The 19,497-nt window shown below is 40.8% G+C and overlaps 2 protein-coding genes across 6 annotated transcripts in view; both read right to left on the reverse strand.

Annotated features, from left to right (window-relative positions):
* Positions 1–7,668, reverse strand: part of nhsl1b (NHS-like 1b) — an 88,604-nt gene extending 80,936 nt beyond the window's left edge. For 3 of the 4 annotated variants that reach the window (XM_068341837.1, XM_068341835.1, XM_068341833.1), the window contains exon 1: positions 6,546–7,668. In XM_068341837.1, coding sequence (XP_068197938.1) covers positions 6,546–6,864 — 319 coding nt within the window. In that variant the 5' untranslated portion in view covers positions 6,865–7,668. The remainder of the gene's footprint in view (positions 1–6,545) is intronic. The other variant, XM_068341832.1, reaches the window with a different exon arrangement.
* Positions 7,669–8,633: 965 nt separating this feature from the next.
* Positions 8,634–16,226, reverse strand: acbd3 (acyl-Coenzyme A binding domain containing 3). Of its 2 annotated transcripts, none has more exons than XM_068343077.1 (8): positions 15,925–16,226; positions 14,488–14,629; positions 13,783–13,923; positions 13,484–13,642; positions 13,113–13,287; positions 12,530–12,776; positions 11,483–11,767; positions 8,634–11,018 (listed from the first exon to the last, which is right to left on the reverse strand). In XM_068343077.1, the coding sequence occupies exons 1-8, from the start codon at positions 16,190–16,192 to the stop codon at positions 10,804–10,806; spliced, it is 1,632 nt and encodes a 543-aa protein (XP_068199178.1). In that variant the 5' UTR covers positions 16,193–16,226; the 3' UTR covers positions 8,634–10,803. The 2 variants fall into 2 exon arrangements, with proteins under 2 accessions (XP_068199178.1, XP_068199177.1); XM_068343076.1 differs by having other exon boundaries at positions 11,483–11,770.
* Between the last annotated feature and the right edge of the window lie 3,271 nt (positions 16,227–19,497).

A 19,497-nucleotide genomic window follows, 5' to 3' on the forward strand; every position in this document is an offset into this window, starting at 1 on the left:
ACCTTTCACCTGACTTACAGAAACAACACTCTGGAGAATGGGCTAAAAACATTTGTGAAGACAACTTGAAACAGAAGTGACTAATATTCAGTCACCACACCTCACACCTTCAGCCTAGTAGCACAAAAGACACTGAGGAAAAACTCAATATATATAACAATTTATCATTTATTACATATTAATGACATCTAGTTTTGAATATTGACAATAGTAATCTCTGCAGAATGACTTCACAATGTTATCCTATCAGATAAGACAGTGTAAACATTTTATCAAATTAATATATGACATTATGGCTACAAGTTACTTTTGTGACAACAGAGACAGAGTGACCTTTGACCCCTAAGATCAAAGAAGTTAATTTTTGTCCAAGGAGCGATGAAATTAACCGTTCATAACTTTCTGCCCTGAAAAAGAATGGGACAGACAAACTGAATATTTAATCCCTCTGGCTAGAGCTTAATAAACTGAATGAATAAAACAGCAGAAAGACAAAAGAGACAAGACTAGAGATGGAAGAAGGATGAGGGGTTTTTTATGGTCAGATGGTAGAATGTGGGTGGGCATCACAGAGAGGAATGAAACAGTTTGGAAGGCAGATGAAATTGACAATAGGAGAGAAAGGAGAAGGCTCTGTGATGGGGTCTTTAAGGATGTATGGAGGGGAAGCTGTTGACAGCGGAATGCACTCAAAAAGTGTCCGAGACACTGTATAAGATGTACAAAGTGATAAAAACAGAATCTGGCTACTGGAGGTGCATTTTCTCCAAAACAATTGTGTAAACTGAAACATTAAGTCAACCTATTCACTGTTCAACTGGTTCTTTAATGTGTACAACCATGGAACATTTATGTTGGGGAGCGTCCAACATAAATCCAGGTAGTGAAGTCAGAGTGAAAAACAGAAAGGCTAAATGACAGAGATTCTACACAGTTTGAATAAAGATAATGAAGAGAGTGTAAATAACGAATAAAAGGGACACAGTTGAGGGACATATAAATCCATAACTCTAACTTTAACTACGTCCCTGTTGGCTTCGTAAACCCTGGATTATTCTGCAGCACCCAAACTATCAATTTCCCAGTCTGCATCTGGCTCCTGTAGGGTGTGAACACAGCCACGTATTTGTTAACAGACATGGTTACATCCTGACAGGCACTTTATATTGAAGTCTGAGCTCTGCATCACCAATTCAAGGATCAACAGCAGCTTTTCTTTCTTTTGTTGCAAGTAATACTTGGTATTATCAGCAATGGGAGTTAATCTATCAAGACACGTCTTTTTGTTTGAAGAATACTAAAGCTTAAATGGGTAAAATGGGGAAGGAATGAATGAATTAAATAGGATCAAGTATGTCACAGAGTGAGCTGGAGTCCAGACTTCCTGGCTTGGGTTTTACTCATTTTTGTCAGAACAGTTCCAAACAATCAAAAGTGAATCTGTCTCTGATAGATTTTGTGTTATTTAAGAGAAGAACTGTAGGACAGACATGAGTACAAGCAGCTGGAGTCAGGATATTACAACACACATGTTAAGACTGACAGAAGGGAAATGTGTGTGTATACGTAGAGACAAGAACGCAGGAGAGCCTGAAAAACAACACTTCTATTCATCAGTCATCTCTCGATCTTTATCCTTCCTCTGTACGTTAGCCAAGGCTAACGAGGTGAAAGAGAGGGCTGCCACATGTACATGTACATGTACACACACACACACACACACACACACACCAAGTCAAATACAGTTCAATGGCTGTGTCCTCATAGTAGTTGAAATGCTGCAGGCCGTTCCCACTCTTTTTCTCTACTCTTCTCTCACTTTTTCAACTCTTTTCCAGTCCCTCCTGACCCGTCTATTTTGTTCTTCATGGGACTCGTTTGACCTCCAGAACCCGAGAACCACACCAGGCTCCTGTTGCTGGAAGAACTCTGTGGGAACGAACTTAAGGATTCCGACTGCATAATGACTGCTCTCTATTAGCAAAAGCAGGGCAATGTGGCGGTGATTAGTGACCGTGGGGAACTGAAATGGGAGTGGGTGTTTGTGTGTGTGTTGCCAACCAGAAAATTGAATAAATCAAAAATAGATAAACAGTAATTAGTTTGTGTAAGTGACTAAATTGTAATGTGATAAGGGGGATCAATCAGTTAACTGTTTTCATTATCATTACAGGCAGACTGCAAACTCTTATGCCCAAAGTAGCACACACACACACACACACACACACACACACACAGACACACACACACACACACACACACACACACACACACACACACACACAAAACATGACAGCCTGCTAGATATGAGAAATCACTGGGCAAAAAATAGGACTATATATAGTTGAGTGATGTGGGGAAGCATTAGTGTGTGTGTGTGTGTGTGTGTGTGTGTGTGTGTGTGTGTGTGTGTGTGTGTGTGTGTGTGTGTGTGTGTGTGTGTGTGTGTGTGTGTGTGTGTGTGTGTGTGTGAACGTGCACTAGTTCAACCTACTTTCAGTATTAAAATAGCGGCCTCCCTATTCATCCTGGTGCCGTATTTGGTAACAGATACTTAGTACTGTATTTCACACATGTGTGCCGACTTCAGGATGTCCAGGAAAACACAGAGAGAAATGTAGTAAAATCATTAAATGTGTATCAGAGGCAACATTCTTAGATCAGTGTGTGGTAATCACAAACAGGCTGCTTTAAATGGGATCACCAAGTCACTATTGCTGTGATTGAACTGTGATTAAACCAGCCAATCAGAACTGCCAATCAATAGTTGATCAGTCACAATCGGACATCTTTAAAATTGATGAGCTCAGAAATTTGTCACACATACTTTGCAGATTTTACATGAAATGACAACATTTGATTTAGGGGGCTAAAGCAGTTCTATTTCTCACAACATCCCATTAGGGTGATGTCAAATCTACATGAAAACCGTTTACCTTTAGGTTGATTTTGATCCTTGTGATTCTCAGCAGACAACGGAGGTTTAACTAATCAACCCAGTCTTTTTGGCAGCATATGTTCATCAACTTCTACAGTCCTCTCTCAGACCGCATACCGTTGTCATGGGTACACCCTGGGCCTGTACACTCTAATTTTCACCTCCAATGAGCGTAAGTGAAACAAACTGTCCTGTAACTGTCCTGGTAGTCTTCATAGTGGAAATGCTCTGATACCACTTACTGTTAGGCCAAGAACACATACAGGTACATTTGAGTACTTGCTGACACAGAGTACCAATATAAGTACTAAATAATAAAATTATTTGCATTTGATGTTGCATATTTGCAAGCTGTAACAAACTAAAGGTTACAGCTATTTGGCTGAGCTTTTCTTAAATATTGCAACAAGCTGAACTGACAGTCCAGATGTGAATGGTGGTGCTGTAGTCTGCAAGGATATGCAGGCAGCTGATGTGCTTTTTCAGTTCTTTAGCTTTGTGTCTGGAAGTCTCATATTTGGGCTTTAGTACTCTAGAAAAACAAATAAATTCTGATTGGCTGTATCTGTTTCCTGTTCCTAGCATTAACAACTTCTTGGACTCAGACGTGTGCTGCTTCTCCAAGAAATGTTTTTATGCTTCTCAACAGTTTAACACAGTTTGATATCTGCTTTACTTTCGTCATCACTCTTACATTTAAGTTTATCCACAGCATTTACCTGTCTCCTTGCAGCACCTTCCCACTCAACTGATAAGTTACTGTGACAATACCTAAGATAGGCATTTTAGGAGTCACTTCAGGAGGAAGAGTACAAGAGCAGATCAGTAGTGAAAGGTTCAGAGTGTGTGTGTATTAGCCATACTAGACTTTGTGTAAACTCTTGACTGCAGAGGGTCAGATGTTGTCCTCCGAGGCTGAATAGCACGACCTCTGACCTGGTGATGAGCACTTCAGTACAAATGGACGAACAGTGATACAGGACAAAATATACATACAGAATAGGATACCGCAGGTCTATCAAGTCTCTGTTTGAACTATCTCTGATGATTAAACAGAGACTCTACCCGCAAACACTCACTCCACCCTTCCCTTGAGGTCCATGCCCCAACGGCACAGAAGGAGCCTCTTTTTTCTGCCCCCACCAGTAACATGATCCATCTCTGACCCAAGGTTAGAGAAAGAATTGTGACCCATGGTGGATGAAGACAGAATGAGGGAGGAGGTCATTGTTAAATTCTCACATGCAAACCATAAGATGGTACAGACAGCAATGCTTCCCAGTGATGCTGGTTAAATGGCTTTCCCCAGTACGTTTGAGGTTAAAAATACCAAATAAACCCTCTCAACTGACCAGCTAATCCACCATCTAAAACAAAACTTTCACCGTCTGTTTTTCGTCTAATTTGGATGGTGTTTAAAACTGCAAAGACAAACAATGGTGCTTTTTTTCACAGTAATACAGAGACTTGGCTGATTCTACTGAACATATTTACAAAATGAATGTGCTTTCACAGCTATAAAATCAAGTCTGCCACTTCATCAGTGAAGTGTGTATGAGAATCCGTGCTTGGGCAGTCATGCTGCTGCCAAAAGACATCAGAACTTTCTTTGAAAAAAAAATGCAGCAAGTATCAAACTGCAAAATCAACAATATGAAAATCTAATGTATTAATGAGTCATCACTCAAACTTTGTGGAAGCAGGCTACCTGTGGCACCTGGACTGTGCTTACATCCCCTTGAATTAAATATAAATAAATTATTTATACATTATTATTATTATTATTATTATTATTATTATTAAGAGGTTGCAAAAAAGTAAGGTGTGTTATTTCTGTCATGTATGAAAAGAGAAGATACTTCCTGAAGGCTGAAAGACTGAACTGTGAATGAGAACCTATACCGACACACTGCTAAACCCCACAATATGTAAATGAATAATTCGTTTCTTCATCACGCATTAGTTTTTATTTAAATTCTCATTCAAAACAACTCCAGTGACATATTCAAATTTATTACTCACAAGGCAGGAAAATCTGGAGAAAAAGACGACTGCTGAGTCAGATCCATAAGTCTTCAAACACAAAGGCTTTGGCTTGCTGTTTGATTTGCTGATTGGGTTCAGTTTTAACACCATCAGCCCCTTTGAGTCTCAGCATTCGACAAGCATGTAATGGCACTAAATCAACCATCGCTCTTAACAAACGCACACAGCACCTTTAAAAGACAGGTGTCTTCAGTGTATCCAGGGCTGGCCTTAGGGAAATATGGGAGCTGACAGATCCAGACGGCTGAGTAATACAGCACATTCCAGACAACTCTCTCACACCTCCACCGGACGACTTCAAGTATGACTTAGCTGCACTTTAAAAATGAACTCACAGTTCAACACAGGAGTGCATTCAAACAGGTAGAAACTATAGAAGCAGTGGAGCCATGCTGGAACACAGAGGATTAGTTAAACGTCTGGCAGCTGTCACTGAGAGCGTTAGATTAGAGGGTAGCCCCTAAACACAGCTTGATGCACTATCAAGTTCAATCCATTACTTATCATACGTTGCATTCTCTTGTGTCTGAGAACCGTCTACACAACTTATCCTCCTGCAACTGGTTTTTGACTGAGTGTGTGTCTCTGTCAGGAAGGCACAGCAAGTGTTTTAGTCAGAGGAACATTAAATAAAGAACAAAAGATACTGACTCAGCATGTAAGTTTGTCCTCCCACGCAAATGTTAAGAATTTAGGCTTGTCTTATGAATCCTTTTCTGAGGCAAATTCAACAAACAGAGAAGCCACACATGGAATGAATGGGAAAGCTGATCCCTTAACTACTACAGTTATATACAGTAAACCATAACAAGCCATTTAGTAGGAAGCAGGGGTATAAAGTTACATCTATGTGTTCGTTTTAAAGCTCAGCTACAGATCTGTGTCAAACTGACAAAATGACAGGTCTATCTTTCAATCTTTTTAAGTCGACAGTCACCAGAGTACGAGCCAAAGTCTGAGTTAATGCGTGACCAGTGTGTGAGAAACTACAGGATGCACCTTTACAAAGGAAGCAAAGCAAATCTACAAACAAATCAGTTTGGAACAGAGTGCAGCAAAGAAAATTGATTTTCCATGTATTCTTGTTGACCAACTTTGTTTACATGCGGAACAAAATGGACTGTAAACGCCCCTGTGATCTCAGCATGACCTAAACACAGATGGTGAGTGTGTTGAGAGAGATCCATCATTTCTGGCAGGACTCAATGTCTGCATTAACATAAGTCAATATCAAAGCAAAGCCCAAAGTCAGGCAGATGGGCAGTTATTGTAGTCTCTGTTCAAAATGTTCAATTCAAAATGTGACGATCAACTTGAACCTGATCATCAGATCCACACACCGGTGACTTATGAGATCAGCAAACGCTCAGGAAAAAAGGATCTCCAAAAGCAGATTAAATTCAAGCCCGTTGTGTGTGCATTCATTATATTCGATGCCAGAGGAAATTCCACTGGTTTTAATACAATAAATACTACAGCACTGCTACAGGACCATACATTTAGAGCTATACTTGCCAGAGAAACACTGCAGAACATAAATTATAAACTAGGCAAAACTTACGGATTCTGACTTTCTTGGGATCAAACTTGCGGATTTCAACCTGCAGATTTTGAAGCCGCCCCTGAATCTTGCAGGATCGTTTGTACACCATCCCTGCCTCCGTCTCGATGCCCAGGAAGATGTCGCTGGCATGTCGTGAAAGGTCCGAAATCTGGTGGATGATGTTGGTCAGCACATGACAGCCGACCTCATCCAGAGACGAGAACAACACGGGCTTTCGCAGCCTGCGTCTCCCGTTCTCCTCCGCCGGTGTCCGGCCGTCTCTCACCGATAACCGACCGACACGCCGCGGCTCGATGCTCCTCGGATGGAAAGGCATGTTTATTTCATACTAATAGTTCCTACGGAACAAAACTCTTTGCGCGAATTCCTCCCAACTTCAAAACGAGTCCGTAACGCATCTCCTGCCCGCGGCTGCTCCTACAATCCTTCGGTCCCGCCACATTTTTGTTTTTCAAAAGCATGGGACTTTGTGCTGCTGCACACTGGAGACGTTACCTCCCCAAGTCTATTCAAATTCACCCAGACCGAGGGCAAAGCTGTGGAGGAGAGAGAGAAAAAAAACACACAGACACACACAAGGAAAAGTAAAGTACAAAGAAAAACCCGGACACACACTGAAACCACCTGTAGCCGCTGGAGCCGGAGCCACATGAGGGTTTACCTGCGGCCGCTTCCGATGTCAGTCCGCCGGTCTGAGGGAAAACCTGGACGGGAGTTCTGGAGACGGAGGCCGCCTGGGAAGAGAGGAGAGACACCGTCTAACCACCACACACACCGTCCATTCTGATGTGTGAAGATAATGGTGAAGCTAATACCTGGTGTAAAACTGTTCAATTCATTTTTAAATATATAATTTCTGTACTTTAACAAATTAAAATGTATCTTTCGGTCAATTTATTAATCGTTTTAATAGCTTAATGACGCGGGAAATTACGTAAGGAACTACAACTTTACGTCTATCAAGAAATGATTAAACTCCCAATACACATTATACTGAGGTTGTCTTTATGTATTTAGATATTTTATTAAGTTATAACAACTTTTAACCAATCCAGAAAAGAAATGAAGTCAATAAAATGTCGTGTTAGCTGAACTCCCGTTAGCAATAACGGTGTGGATGACTTTAATTTGCTAGCATGTTGGTCCAACTACGTCATGAAAATAAAGTTGTTGACATTGACAAACAACATAGTAAACAACGCAAATCTCTGACTGTGATGGTATTATGAGAAAACAAATTTCAAACGCGTTTTATATTTTTGTTTTTTTTAATATTTTTTACCGTTTTTCTCCCTGAGGAGCCACATAGTTCCAATCTGCTGCTGACAACAGGGAAATACCAACAGACCTGCACCGTTAGCCTCCAATAGCGCCTTTATTCTAAATAAAGGACACGTTTGTTCTTCTCTTTATTTTTACATACTTTTAAAGTCACCTCCAGAAAACACAAACACTTGCCTCTGATTTATTGTCTCTGTGTGTACAACACATGTTTGTCCTGAGTGCAGTCCATCCCTGACGTTCACACCAATGCCCTTTAAATTCCAACCGAATCCTGTTGGGTGGAGTTCAGGTTTCCCGGGTGAGGGCGCCTCGACCCCGGAGCGTGTGACTGCCCCCTGGTGTTCACAGGACAGCACAACAACTCCAGGGAGACTATTGAATAGAGTGTTTTCAGTTCGACGAGCTGCCCCTTCAGGCTGTTGGGGGCTGTTCCTGACGGAACGGGGTGGCATCACTTCATGGAAAACATCCGCATCTGTTCTTCCCCTGGTGCAACAGGAAAACAGCAGGATGTCCTGTTACCCACTGGTGGAAAAAAGTCAACTAATATTGCTCTATTGTTACAAAGCCAGCTTTTGATTTCCACAGCTTTCCCTCCTCCCTTTGTTTTAACGTTGACTTGAGGAAATAAATAAGCGTTCCATGCTTTTGATGGCAGGTACAAACCTTTTATCACAGCCTAAACTAATGGTTTAATTTAAATCTCCTCGGTGTTAATGATTACATCTGCATTTGCAATGTATTGTAAAATTTGAAGCTGTGATTAAAAATATTTTTAAATAAAGAAAACGGAGAATTGCACAATTTCAGAGCTGAACAGAAGTTTAATCAAGATCAAATAGATGCCCAAAAAGATCTTGCAACGCATAAGAAAACAAAGAGGTCAAAACAATACAAAAAGATGGGTTTTTTTACATGTCTGTCATGTCTATAGTGTCTTTCATTTTTTTGATTCCTGCAAGGCTTGAACTTTAATTTGGAGTAAATTGTATACATAAATCTCATTCACAATATTTTACAGTGCATTGATTCTCAAAACCATATCCTCCTTACCCAACTAAAATCCGTACATATACTCACTTATGAGGATTATTTACATACAAGGCTTGAACAAATCAGCCCCAGTAAAACAGAAATCACACTTCAGAACAAGTGGGAAACTTTGATAAACAGCGACATCTTGTTAGTCAAATCACTGACTAGAGAGGCAGATGTGGCCTGTAATTAAATAGAATGAAAAGATAATCAGGAGGGTCACTCTACCTAAGTCTTTAAAGTTGGGTTGCAAACAAACAAAAGCACAAATTCCAGTTCAGTAACTAGAAAAACAAAATGTTCTGACACCGACAGAAGACACTGCTCATGATGCACCTTTGTGGTTTGTGCACAAAGTATTGTATGAGTGATGTTAACTGAAGAATAATGAATCTACATTATAGTAATAGACCTTAAATGATGGTTGAGTACACTTAGATGTCACAAATGAGTTAGTAAGCACACCACCCAAGACACAAACATAAGTCTATATAATCTGAGTTTATTCACCACAATTTGAGTAAATTCATGCCAGAAAGAAGATGACTACATTATGTCTAGTAAGTTTTAGATTTGTGAAAGCTATAGGGATGTTATGATTCACAACCTCCAAATTAAATAGAATTTTTATTGTTCAGAGCACTTGTGTGTCATAATAGAGTGCAGCGTGTCCAACCGCACAGAATAAGAACCCTCCCAAATAATATTAATAAGCATCTTCATGCTCTCTCATTCTGTTTGCATCTGTCACAACACTGGGAAAGATTTAGTGTAATCATTCATTCATTCATTTTCTCTAACTGCTTGCGCAGGGAGCTGGAGTCTATCCCAGCTGGCTTGGGGCATGAAGCAGGGGATACTCCAGGCGCGACGCCAGTGCACCGCGGGTTTAATCAGTTAATTTTTAACCTTAAATACAGAAACACTGCTATAAAGAAACACTGAGGCAACTGTTTAAAGGTGGAAGAAGTTGAAATGAAATCACAAAAAATCTGTCAGAGAAAGAGGGCAAAGACGAACATTTTTAAATTTAAACGAGACAGAGATCCTTGATGTTATAAAGCCAGAGGGTTCACAACCACATTACTCCATGTGTATTTTATTTTATACTCACTTCTGTAACATTTAATCTGGAGCACATCCTCAACAATGGAATGCCTTCTTGCCCATCCTTCATAAATTTGACCAAAAGACTCAGTTAAAGAGATCCACTCAGACAATATCAAAAAATTTTACAAAGAAATAATCAAAAGAGCAGTTCCCACTAATGGTCCAGATAGATCCTCATGTAATCACTGTGGCTAGGAGATGGAACAGTGTGCTACTAATTTGTTTAAAAAAATAATAAAAAATTGAAGTGTGTGTGCGCTGGTGTTTTATGTGCGTCATGTTTGTAGGACCAGAAGCTCAGTGTGGAATAGAAAACACAGTAAGAATCATTTTTCCCCTTATAACTTGATTTTTATCATTGTGTTCTTGTTGTGATAAATAACCACCTTCACCAACAAAAAGGGAAACTAGCCAAGAATGAAAACACTCCTCAAAGCACTTTGGGACAGGGTTGGTGGGATGAGAAGTGGGCAAATAAAATGTGAGAACAAAGTTCTACAGCCTGGATTATGTGGGTGCAGCGAGGAGAAGTTGGGGATATACAACATGAATACACACTCTTCTTCCAACGGCTGAACGTATGGGTGTATCTTGGGACACACATCCCTAATTCAACACATACATCTTTGTCCAAACAGCAAAAATGGGCTCCAGGTGTGTCTTTGTCCCCATCTGGTGGGTCAGTCCAGAATCGATCAGGCATTACTTTCTCACACACAGACACACACAGGCACACACACGCTGCCATTGCACAAACCCTCACACACATACCCACATATTTCCAAACAGACACAATCCTTGGCTCCTCCTGTGTCTGCATTCAGGCTTATCTGGTGTAGTAGACTCTGTAGTAAACACTCTTGGATCTCCAGAGTGAATAGGAGTTGTCAAACTTGAGCAGGTAGACTCCCCGGCCGGGGTACTGGTGGCTGCCGGCGTACACCTCCTCATGACAGTCCCGCCGATACACCGGCACAATCTCATCCACCTGGGGCTTCCCTGCCTCTTTTTTTGCCTTCTCTTCCTCACTGGGAGGATCGCCTAGGGACACAGGAGCAGGACGTCAAGTAAAATAAATCTGATGGCACTTTGGACATTTAAAGTTTTCTGAAAGCATGGCTATCTTATTTTGATTAACTGATAAAATAACTTATAACTCAAGATTCAAATCAAGAAACCAAAAATATAAATGGTAAATAATACAGCATCAAAATGTTGTTAAATATTACTTGTTAGGTCAACTGAAGTTCTGTGACAAAAAGAACTGCAGAAGTCTTGTTACATTAAATACACAACAGTACAGCAGAAAAACAAGTGATGCTTATCAGGGGTGTGTGCTCGCTAAAGTTTCAGTTATGCATCTAACCCATATGTCCTAATTATTTTACAACTGTTTTAATTCTTTTTACAAAAAAAACAGACTTTTTCAATGGTTTTAACAAGTTCTGACTTTGGGACAAGAACTGAATTTTCTTTATTAAATAATTCATCTCTCAACATCTCACCGTCTTCATCTTCTTCCTCATCACTGGACTCAGACACGTGTACGCTGACAGAAGCAGAAGCAGCATCCGTCCACTCGAAGAACACCCCGAAACCGATGTCGTAATAGTCTGTGGCAAACTCCCAGAACAGATAAGAGCCCTCCTCGTGGGTGGGCACCCGCACGGTCACCACCTCGCCACGGCCCACTGTGATCACGCTGTCTGCATCCTGCCGTATTTTCTCCTTGAAGTCCTTGATCTGTGGCCGCGTCCACATTGAAGGAGCAGCTATGACCGGTGGGGAATCTGCTGTGATCAACAACAAAAGGATTTACAAGATATTCATGCATATCCTACAAGGAAGCAAGGAAAAACTTCTGACCAGCACACACAAATGAATGTAGTTCAACAGGCCGCCCAGCTGTCAGCTAACACATAAATACAAGCAATTAAAGCGCTCGCACCTACGCCGGCAACACTGTCGTTGAAACTCAAGCTACCAGGAAATAGTTTCCACACAATCGCACATCGCAAGTGACGGCATAGCATTGATTACATTAAAACAATTACAATATTTTACAGGTACAAATTTGAAATAACTAAAACATCAATAGTTTTTAAAAGATTTCTGTAGACAGGCAAGACAAACTTGGTGGATCACATAGTTCCAGTATTTTGGCAAGGACTTATATCAATGGCAACAAGTTTTTCTGCATACTTCAGTTTGCCTTCTGAACATTATTTTGACAGCATTCAGCCAAAGACAATCCCATTTGCTTTAGGTTTGGAAACACATCTAGACACTGAACCTCTGAACACAACTCTGTGTGTGTGCTGGATAAAACCCAACAGAGGGACTATCACATTTCACTTGTTCCAGCCCTTGTTCTTCCTGCCCTCCTGGTGTCATCACTAAGGACACCACAGGTAAGAATCAGGTTTCAATTGACTCAAAGTTTTATGCTCTCTGATGTGATTCCTACCAACTTCGAACTGTTGCTAAAAACATGTATTTTGCTTCTGATTTATGTCCCCTTCATTCAAGAAACACATCTGTGGTCCACCAACCTAACAAGGGTCCGTTCTCTGAGATCTCCTCTGCCGGCTCGGGCTCTGGCTCCCGATCTAGACTCTCCAAGTAGGAGTCTGACTGGCCTCCATTAACAGTCGGGGCCTCCTCTCCCGCCAGCGGCGAAGCTGAACATAACGGTCCTGCTGATGAGGTGGAGATGGAGTCGCCGGTGTTGAAGCCACTCAGCTCCAGGGGGCCCTGCATCATCAGATCAGCTTGTTGCTGCTGTTTCTGTAAAGCTGCCTGGAAAAAAGGAAGACAACAGAGTTTAGACCTTGAAAACCAAACTAGGGGCATAAATAAAACATGTGAGGTTTCTACAGTGCTGTTGAAAAAGCAGCACAGACTATCACAACTACACTGACAACAGGTGTACCCATGTACGGCCACAGGACCGGCTGAGTTAACCATGTGTCTTTCACTTTTTTGGGGACATTTTTAACTATTTTTAACAATCACAAGTACCATATTTTAGTTTAAGCCCTTTTCTTGCAGAGAGTTTTGTTGTGAACCAAATCAGCGAGTGTGTGAGCAGATGCATCAGTGACAGTGTGTTCCTGTGTTGGAGTTCTGTGCTACCTGTTGCTGGGCTAGCTGCACCTGGTACAGCTGCTGCATGTACTGTTGGTAGTGCTGCTCCTGGAGCTGCCGGATGAGGCCCATCTGTTGCTCTGGGCTGTCCGGGTACTGCTGAGCAGCATACTGTTGGAACTGTACTGCTGTCTGTGCATTCAGTGCTGCCATTATCTGTTGCCTAGGAGGCAGCACACAGGAGAAGAGTTGGTGAGGAAGGAAATATGGGAAATGGAGAGGAGAAAGGAAATGGACAGTGGAAAGTTTCAGCGTTTTGATAGAGTGGAGCTGATGTGTCGGGGGAGGATCGTTCACAAGTCATGCTGACATCAAGGCGGTTTAAGCATAGCAGAGATTATTCACACGGTCAGACATACTTCTGTTGTTCAACCCGTAGTCGCTCCTCTTCTGCCTGTCTCATTTCTTCTTCCTCTCTCCTTAGCCTTTCCTCCTCCTCAAGCCTCCGTCTCTCCTCCTCCTGCCTTTGTAGCTCCCTCTCCTCCTCCTCCTGCCGCTGACGCTCCTCTTCTTCTTTCCTGGGTTCGAGCAAAAGTCACGGAATATATAACACACTACTGTATAGGGAGTTTTAGCTTATTGGAAGATTTCATACATCACTAGTGAACAAACGTCCATGGTCTGACTGATGAATGTATGATAACATGGAGCGTCGTACCTTTTCCTCTCCTGCTCCTCCCTTTCGATCTTGTGTGAGGTGACATAAGGAGCAAAGAGGTTGCAGCACTTGTTTAGCAGTTTGACAAATTCCACCATGGCCTCCTCCCTCTCCATGTTACCCAGGGAGGCCCACTCTTTTCTGCACACAAAGCAAAAGTAGATACATACACACATATATAACAAGCAAAACTGTTTTTCTTAGAACACATCCAATAATGAAACATGGAAAGATTCAAAGCAGTAGCATTGGCAACAACTATAACTACTTAAAAACATTACAAAAACAACACCTTAAAAATCATATCTCTATAAATGAATTTTTAACAAAAGCACTGGACATTTAGTGAACTTTTCATAAAAACAGTTTAATGGCCTGTATGTATGAGTGTAAGCGTGAGTGGGTTTTTTGTACCCAGCCTCTCCCCCATAGCCAGCTGAGACAGGCTCCAGTATAACCCGTAACCCGGGTTTTGGATAAATGACTGAAAAGAAGACGACTGCAATCATCTCATCTTCAAGAAGATGAATGAAAAACTATTTTGGTGGCTACGTGAGAACTAGTTCTTCGAAAGTTGAATTAAATCGACCATATGAACTATTTAGCCTGTTTGCATTTCCTCTGAGATGGCAAAAACGCTGGCGGTTTCAAGACAACATACACACACACACACACACACACACTCAAGAGTCTGCTGGGGGCTACCTTCGGTCGTTTCCTAAGACATCAAAAAAGCCAACGTCCGGTGAAGCATCTGGATTGTAAGGCCCCAGCAACACCTGTTTATGCAGGGCAACCAGTCGCAGCTTTTCCTCATAGGTCGGGTGAAAGGCTTTCCCATCCTTATCTGAGGACAGCAAGTTGGAATTTAACAGCATTTATTTACGGATTTATGTTCTGCGGTAAAAATATGCTTGTGATTAATATACGGTAATGTTGTAGTGTAATAAATCAAAACAGTAGCAGTACATAGTTTATCTTATTTAAAACTACGGAGCGGAGTGTAAAACAATTATTTAATTGAAAGTAGCTGTTCTATATAAAAACAATCTCATTTTAATCAAGCACATATTTTACAATTCAAATTGAGTCAAAAGCTCCACTCAAGCTACACAATAGAGATTGATAAATACTTTAAGAGGCCTAACAGTCACAAACCTGGGAATGCACAATCAGAAATGTAAACCACCACTTCCCATTTTACAGCGTGACGACCAAGCCACAACCTATTTGCACAAGATCCTAATGGTTTTGCACACACACTTTGTTGTGTTAGAGGCTAGGTTGGCCACAGAGAGTAGGACATTCCATACATGCATTTTCTCACACTTGACAAAGTATGTGCGACATCGTTGACACGCAAATGAGTTCTAATCTCGAAACCTGATATGTGCATTAAATCTAATTTTACTGCAATTATAAATTTCCCACACTGGGTTTTAAGAATAACACATGCATTGTTCAACGCATGATGTTAATGTCACTGGTGACTTTAAAGCAGTAAATCAAATTACCCAGATAAGAGTAACATCGTGCATGCTTGTAAGCATACAAATAATAAAGAAATAAAACAGCTGATTTGTTGTTGTACATAGTGGGCCCACAGGACAGTTAAAGCTACACACATGTAGAAAAGATGCTGCACCAGTTTTACCCAGAGAAGTCCTTTATTCAGTACAACAGGAGCTTGTCAGCGTCTAATCTCCGGGAGCTGAAGAGCAGGATGCCGTCCACAGGCCGGGCAGGGCGTGTGTGCGACTACTAAGCAAATAAGTCATCAATCCAGTAGGACGGTTAGCTTTCTGTCCTGACTCCGGTATTAGCACCAACGAGACACAACTCCCAGTAAACAATTAGAACAAAATGCCCCTCGGTTCCAATATAAACGCGTATGGTTTCCTCTGAAGCGCAGAGATTGTTTACCAGTCACCTGACGATCTCTATGTTATTAGCGGTGTAGGCTACTCTCTGGCTAAAGGGCTACAGTCATTTTGCGGTTGACAGCCCCCGGGCGGTGACAGCGAGAAGCCACTGCTAGCTAACTGCTAGCCGCAGCTATTCGTCTCACAAATGTTCCGGTCGATTCGGGATTCTGGCTGCTTCTGCTGGTGAACACGAAGCGTCGCGACTCTGATTAAATACCTCTGAAGAACTTCAGGCCCATTCCGTAGAGCTCGTGTAAAGGAAAACCCCATTTCCTCTCCACGGCTGTCTTGCTAGTCGGTGTATCTTCGTCTCCCGCGTCATCCGGCGTGTGGGTCTCCGGCTCGGCGGGTCGGAGCTCCGGTTCTTTCCCGTGGCATTGCTCGCCCTCCGGATCGGGAGTGAGGGTGAGGCCGTCGATGGAAACTTCGAGCCGGCTGGAAGTAGCGCTGTCGAGGTCGCCGCTCTGAACCTCTGTCGCCATCATGCAGACTGTCAGCTGAAGCGGCCACGTACCTACTTCCGCTCAGGCCGGGCGGAAGTTCCGGGATTTTTTATGTAAATAATGACGCGGCTTTAACGGATAAGATTATTGTTTACCCAAAATACATTGAATGGAATTTTTTACATGATTTTATTAATTTGAGAACAGCGATTATTTGTAATCCTGTATTAGTTAGTTTATTTCCCTCGAAAAAAGTCACAAAAGAACACGCTTTTATTTTATTTTATTTTTCTTTATTTTATATCATTACAATGGGTGAAAGTAAAATAACAAACAAAAAAGGAGCTTTCTTGACTGGGTTTTGTGTCTTATCAGGTATTAATTTCATACGATTAGAAATTCAAAAATTGGAAAAACTATTTCAAAAAGAGTGTTTTTTAATTTTTATTTATTTACTCTTTTTTTTTAAAGTTACCAATAGTTGTTTTAGTTGTTTAGTTGTGTGATTTGTATGGCGAGTATTCCACTTTTCCAATTTACAGTATCGCGCATTCTCAGGACTTTGATGAGGGAAATAGAGGCCTGCTCTTTAGTTGAGCTTCATCTCTGTTTTTTTTTCCTGCAGATGATTTGACCACAATTTGTTTTTGTTTTTGAAAATGTAAATGTTAAAGATCCTCGCTGTCGTTTTAATTTTGAATATGACAACAAAAAAGAAACTAACAATAAAGATCCCTGGTGGGCAAACTGTGCAATATGTGCTTATTAACACCAATTATGGCCCTCAGGTACTGATTGTGATCATATTGATGCAAGAGTAGAAAAAGTATGTTTCTATAAGAAAATTAAAAGTGCTTATTCTATTAAACAGCTCCTCAAATACACAAAGAATAAAGACTTATCAAAGGGCTAGAAGACAGCTGAATTTCCAACATGTAGTTGCAAACTTGTGAGGATGAGTTCCCTGTCTGCCTGCATGTTAAATGTATAATGGTTGGTCTGGTGTGAAAGCTTCTGTCTACAAGTCAGCCGGCAACATGATATAGAAATTCTTTTAGAAATCATTTTAGACTGAATGAAAATGTTATATAGCTGTAGGCTGAACATCTTGAACACTCTGTATAGATATACCAACAATTAAGAAATGTATTGCAATGTTACGTTCTGTTTATTATTTTTACTTCATTAGCCATGGCCAAATAGATTTTTGGTCACATATAATTGTACAAAGTAATCTACTGTACATCTTTTGGACTGTGGACAGTTTTTTTTTTTACAGAAAAACCATCATTGTAAAGTGTGATCAATCACATAACTACCTAATACCAGCATAGTAATCTGACCTTAGCACACAGGCAATACTCAATTAAGGCCATCAGACAAAGCAACCTGTGAACTGCAAGCACGTCCTCTCTGAACAATGCTGCATGTGTCAACATATTGGGATCAACATGTGCTACTGGGGATGTGAAGACCAAGCAGCTGTCAAGTCTCCCTTGACACACGAATAAATATCCCGAGTAAACATAAGATGTTTTATCTGGTCTAGAAGTGTTATAGGAGCACAATGCTAACTGACTCATATTGAATAAAATATGCTTTAAGACTAAATACGCTTTTGCCATAAAGAATGGCTTCAGGTCTCTCATTTTAAATAAATTGTAGTAAAGTCTGAGTCATTATTAATTTATATTGCATTTAAGTCTTGTCTAAATATGTGTAAACAAATTAGTCTGTCTAGCGGTGCCTGACCTCCTGACGACCCCTTTGGATCACATGAAGGTATAACCTAGTCAATACAGACAATCCTCTCCTGAACCCTTTGAGCTTCACTTTGTGTATTGTGATGAACTTTGTTGCCACTGTTAAGTGGAAAGAAAGAACGTTATCCCAACCGAAAACCCTAGCCTTTGGGCACTGTTTGGGCCCAAAAGTGACATTTTTGTTGTTTTTATTTGTTTCTCTCCCAATAAATCAGTCAGTTAAAAGGCAAAAATTTTGCAAGTAATTTTCTTTCATCTTTATTTTCTAAATTACTTAATGCCTGTCATTGGAAGCGTATAGAATAGCAGATTTTCATTGTGTGCACACAATACTTGAAATGGTTAAAAATGGTCCAATTGGCTCCCATTATAACCACATATTTTTCATATACTGTAAGCATACATATATTATATATTTATATACTATTTATGTATATGATTTATATTACTATGTAAAATAATGCTGACATGTTATTATGCAACATGATCTTCATTGTCTTCATCAAGACAATGACCCCAAAATCAGCCCACAACCCAGGCACAGACCCACTGTCTGTGTTTACACACCTGCAAAAACATTCATCCAATAGCTGTAATATCTTTATCAGAAGTGTTAAACTGTGCACTAACTCCGAAATATTCCGTATTTTGTGTTTTTCCAATTTTAAGAAAAAGAACCTTTATATCCATGGATAGATCTGAAGTAATGGAAAAGATCTGATGCATAGAAAGAAAAAAAAACTTCTGTATTACATTTTGTTTAATACTTTTATGAGATGGCCCTTTTGTGACCCGATTAGGTAATGTGTGTAGCCGTTTTAATAGATCCGAGGTTAAACTTCAGAAGAAAAGAAAAATTACTTACCAGCCAGAAAGATAAATACAACCTATTAAGAATGTCTTTTTGCAGAACCGCAGGCAGACATTTTCAGATACATCTTCTACATTATTTGAATAGTTATAAAATATTTTGCCACTGCTGTGCAATATCAATAAAATTCATTCATACATTCATCTTCACAACCGGTTCATCCACTGTCGCGGGTCACGGGGAACTGGAGCCTACCCCAGCTGACTTAGACCGAGAGGCGGGGGAAACTCCGGGCGCTAAGCCAGTGCACCTCAGATATCAGTAAAATACACTTAATAAATGTACATTTAGTGATGTAAAAAAAAAATAATAAAAAAAATATAATCATCACTTTTCAAACAACAAATTCTGACCATCTCTCTTTGAAAGCTACAGGTACATTACTGCTTCATCCATTCCAAAGCGGGTAAATGTTTTCCCTGCCGATGTGTATTGAGCATGCAGATTCCATTAAAGACGCTTTAGGAAGACATGCGGCCGCTCCACCGTCCCAGGTGTGACATCTTCACACCCCCACCGGCCTGCAGACGTCTGAAGTAGCTGTGCGGTCGTGCAGTGCCAGCCGACGGTGACGGTCGTCCCGTTCACACGTAGTGTGTCACACCTTTGATCCGGGGGGGATTTAACCCCGGCGCGGACGCACGGCTGAAAGTTAGTCACTGGAAGCCAGTAGCTGGGGATCATGTCTTCAGCTCATCGGAATATGAACGTCG

Source organism: Antennarius striatus, chromosome 19 (genome assembly GCF_040054535.1).
Source record: "Antennarius striatus isolate MH-2024 chromosome 19, ASM4005453v1, whole genome shotgun sequence".
Taxonomy (NCBI): Eukaryota; Metazoa; Chordata; class Actinopteri; order Lophiiformes; family Antennariidae; genus Antennarius; species Antennarius striatus.

Excerpts from the sequence above, each read along its gene's own strand:
- acbd3 (XM_068343076.1), bottom strand. The coding sequence starts at position 16,192 with ATGATGGCGACAGAGGTTCAGAGCGGCGACCTCGACAGCGCTACTTCC. Across the intron at positions 14,630-15,924 it reads GGGCCTGAAGTTCTTCAGAG|ATAAGGATGGGAAAGCCTTT; the intron begins GTATTTAATCAG and ends TGCTGTCCTCAG. Across the intron at positions 13,643-13,782 it reads GAGGAGCAGGAGAGGAAAAG|GAAAGAAGAAGAGGAGCGTC; the intron begins GTACGACGCTCC and ends GCTCGAACCCAG.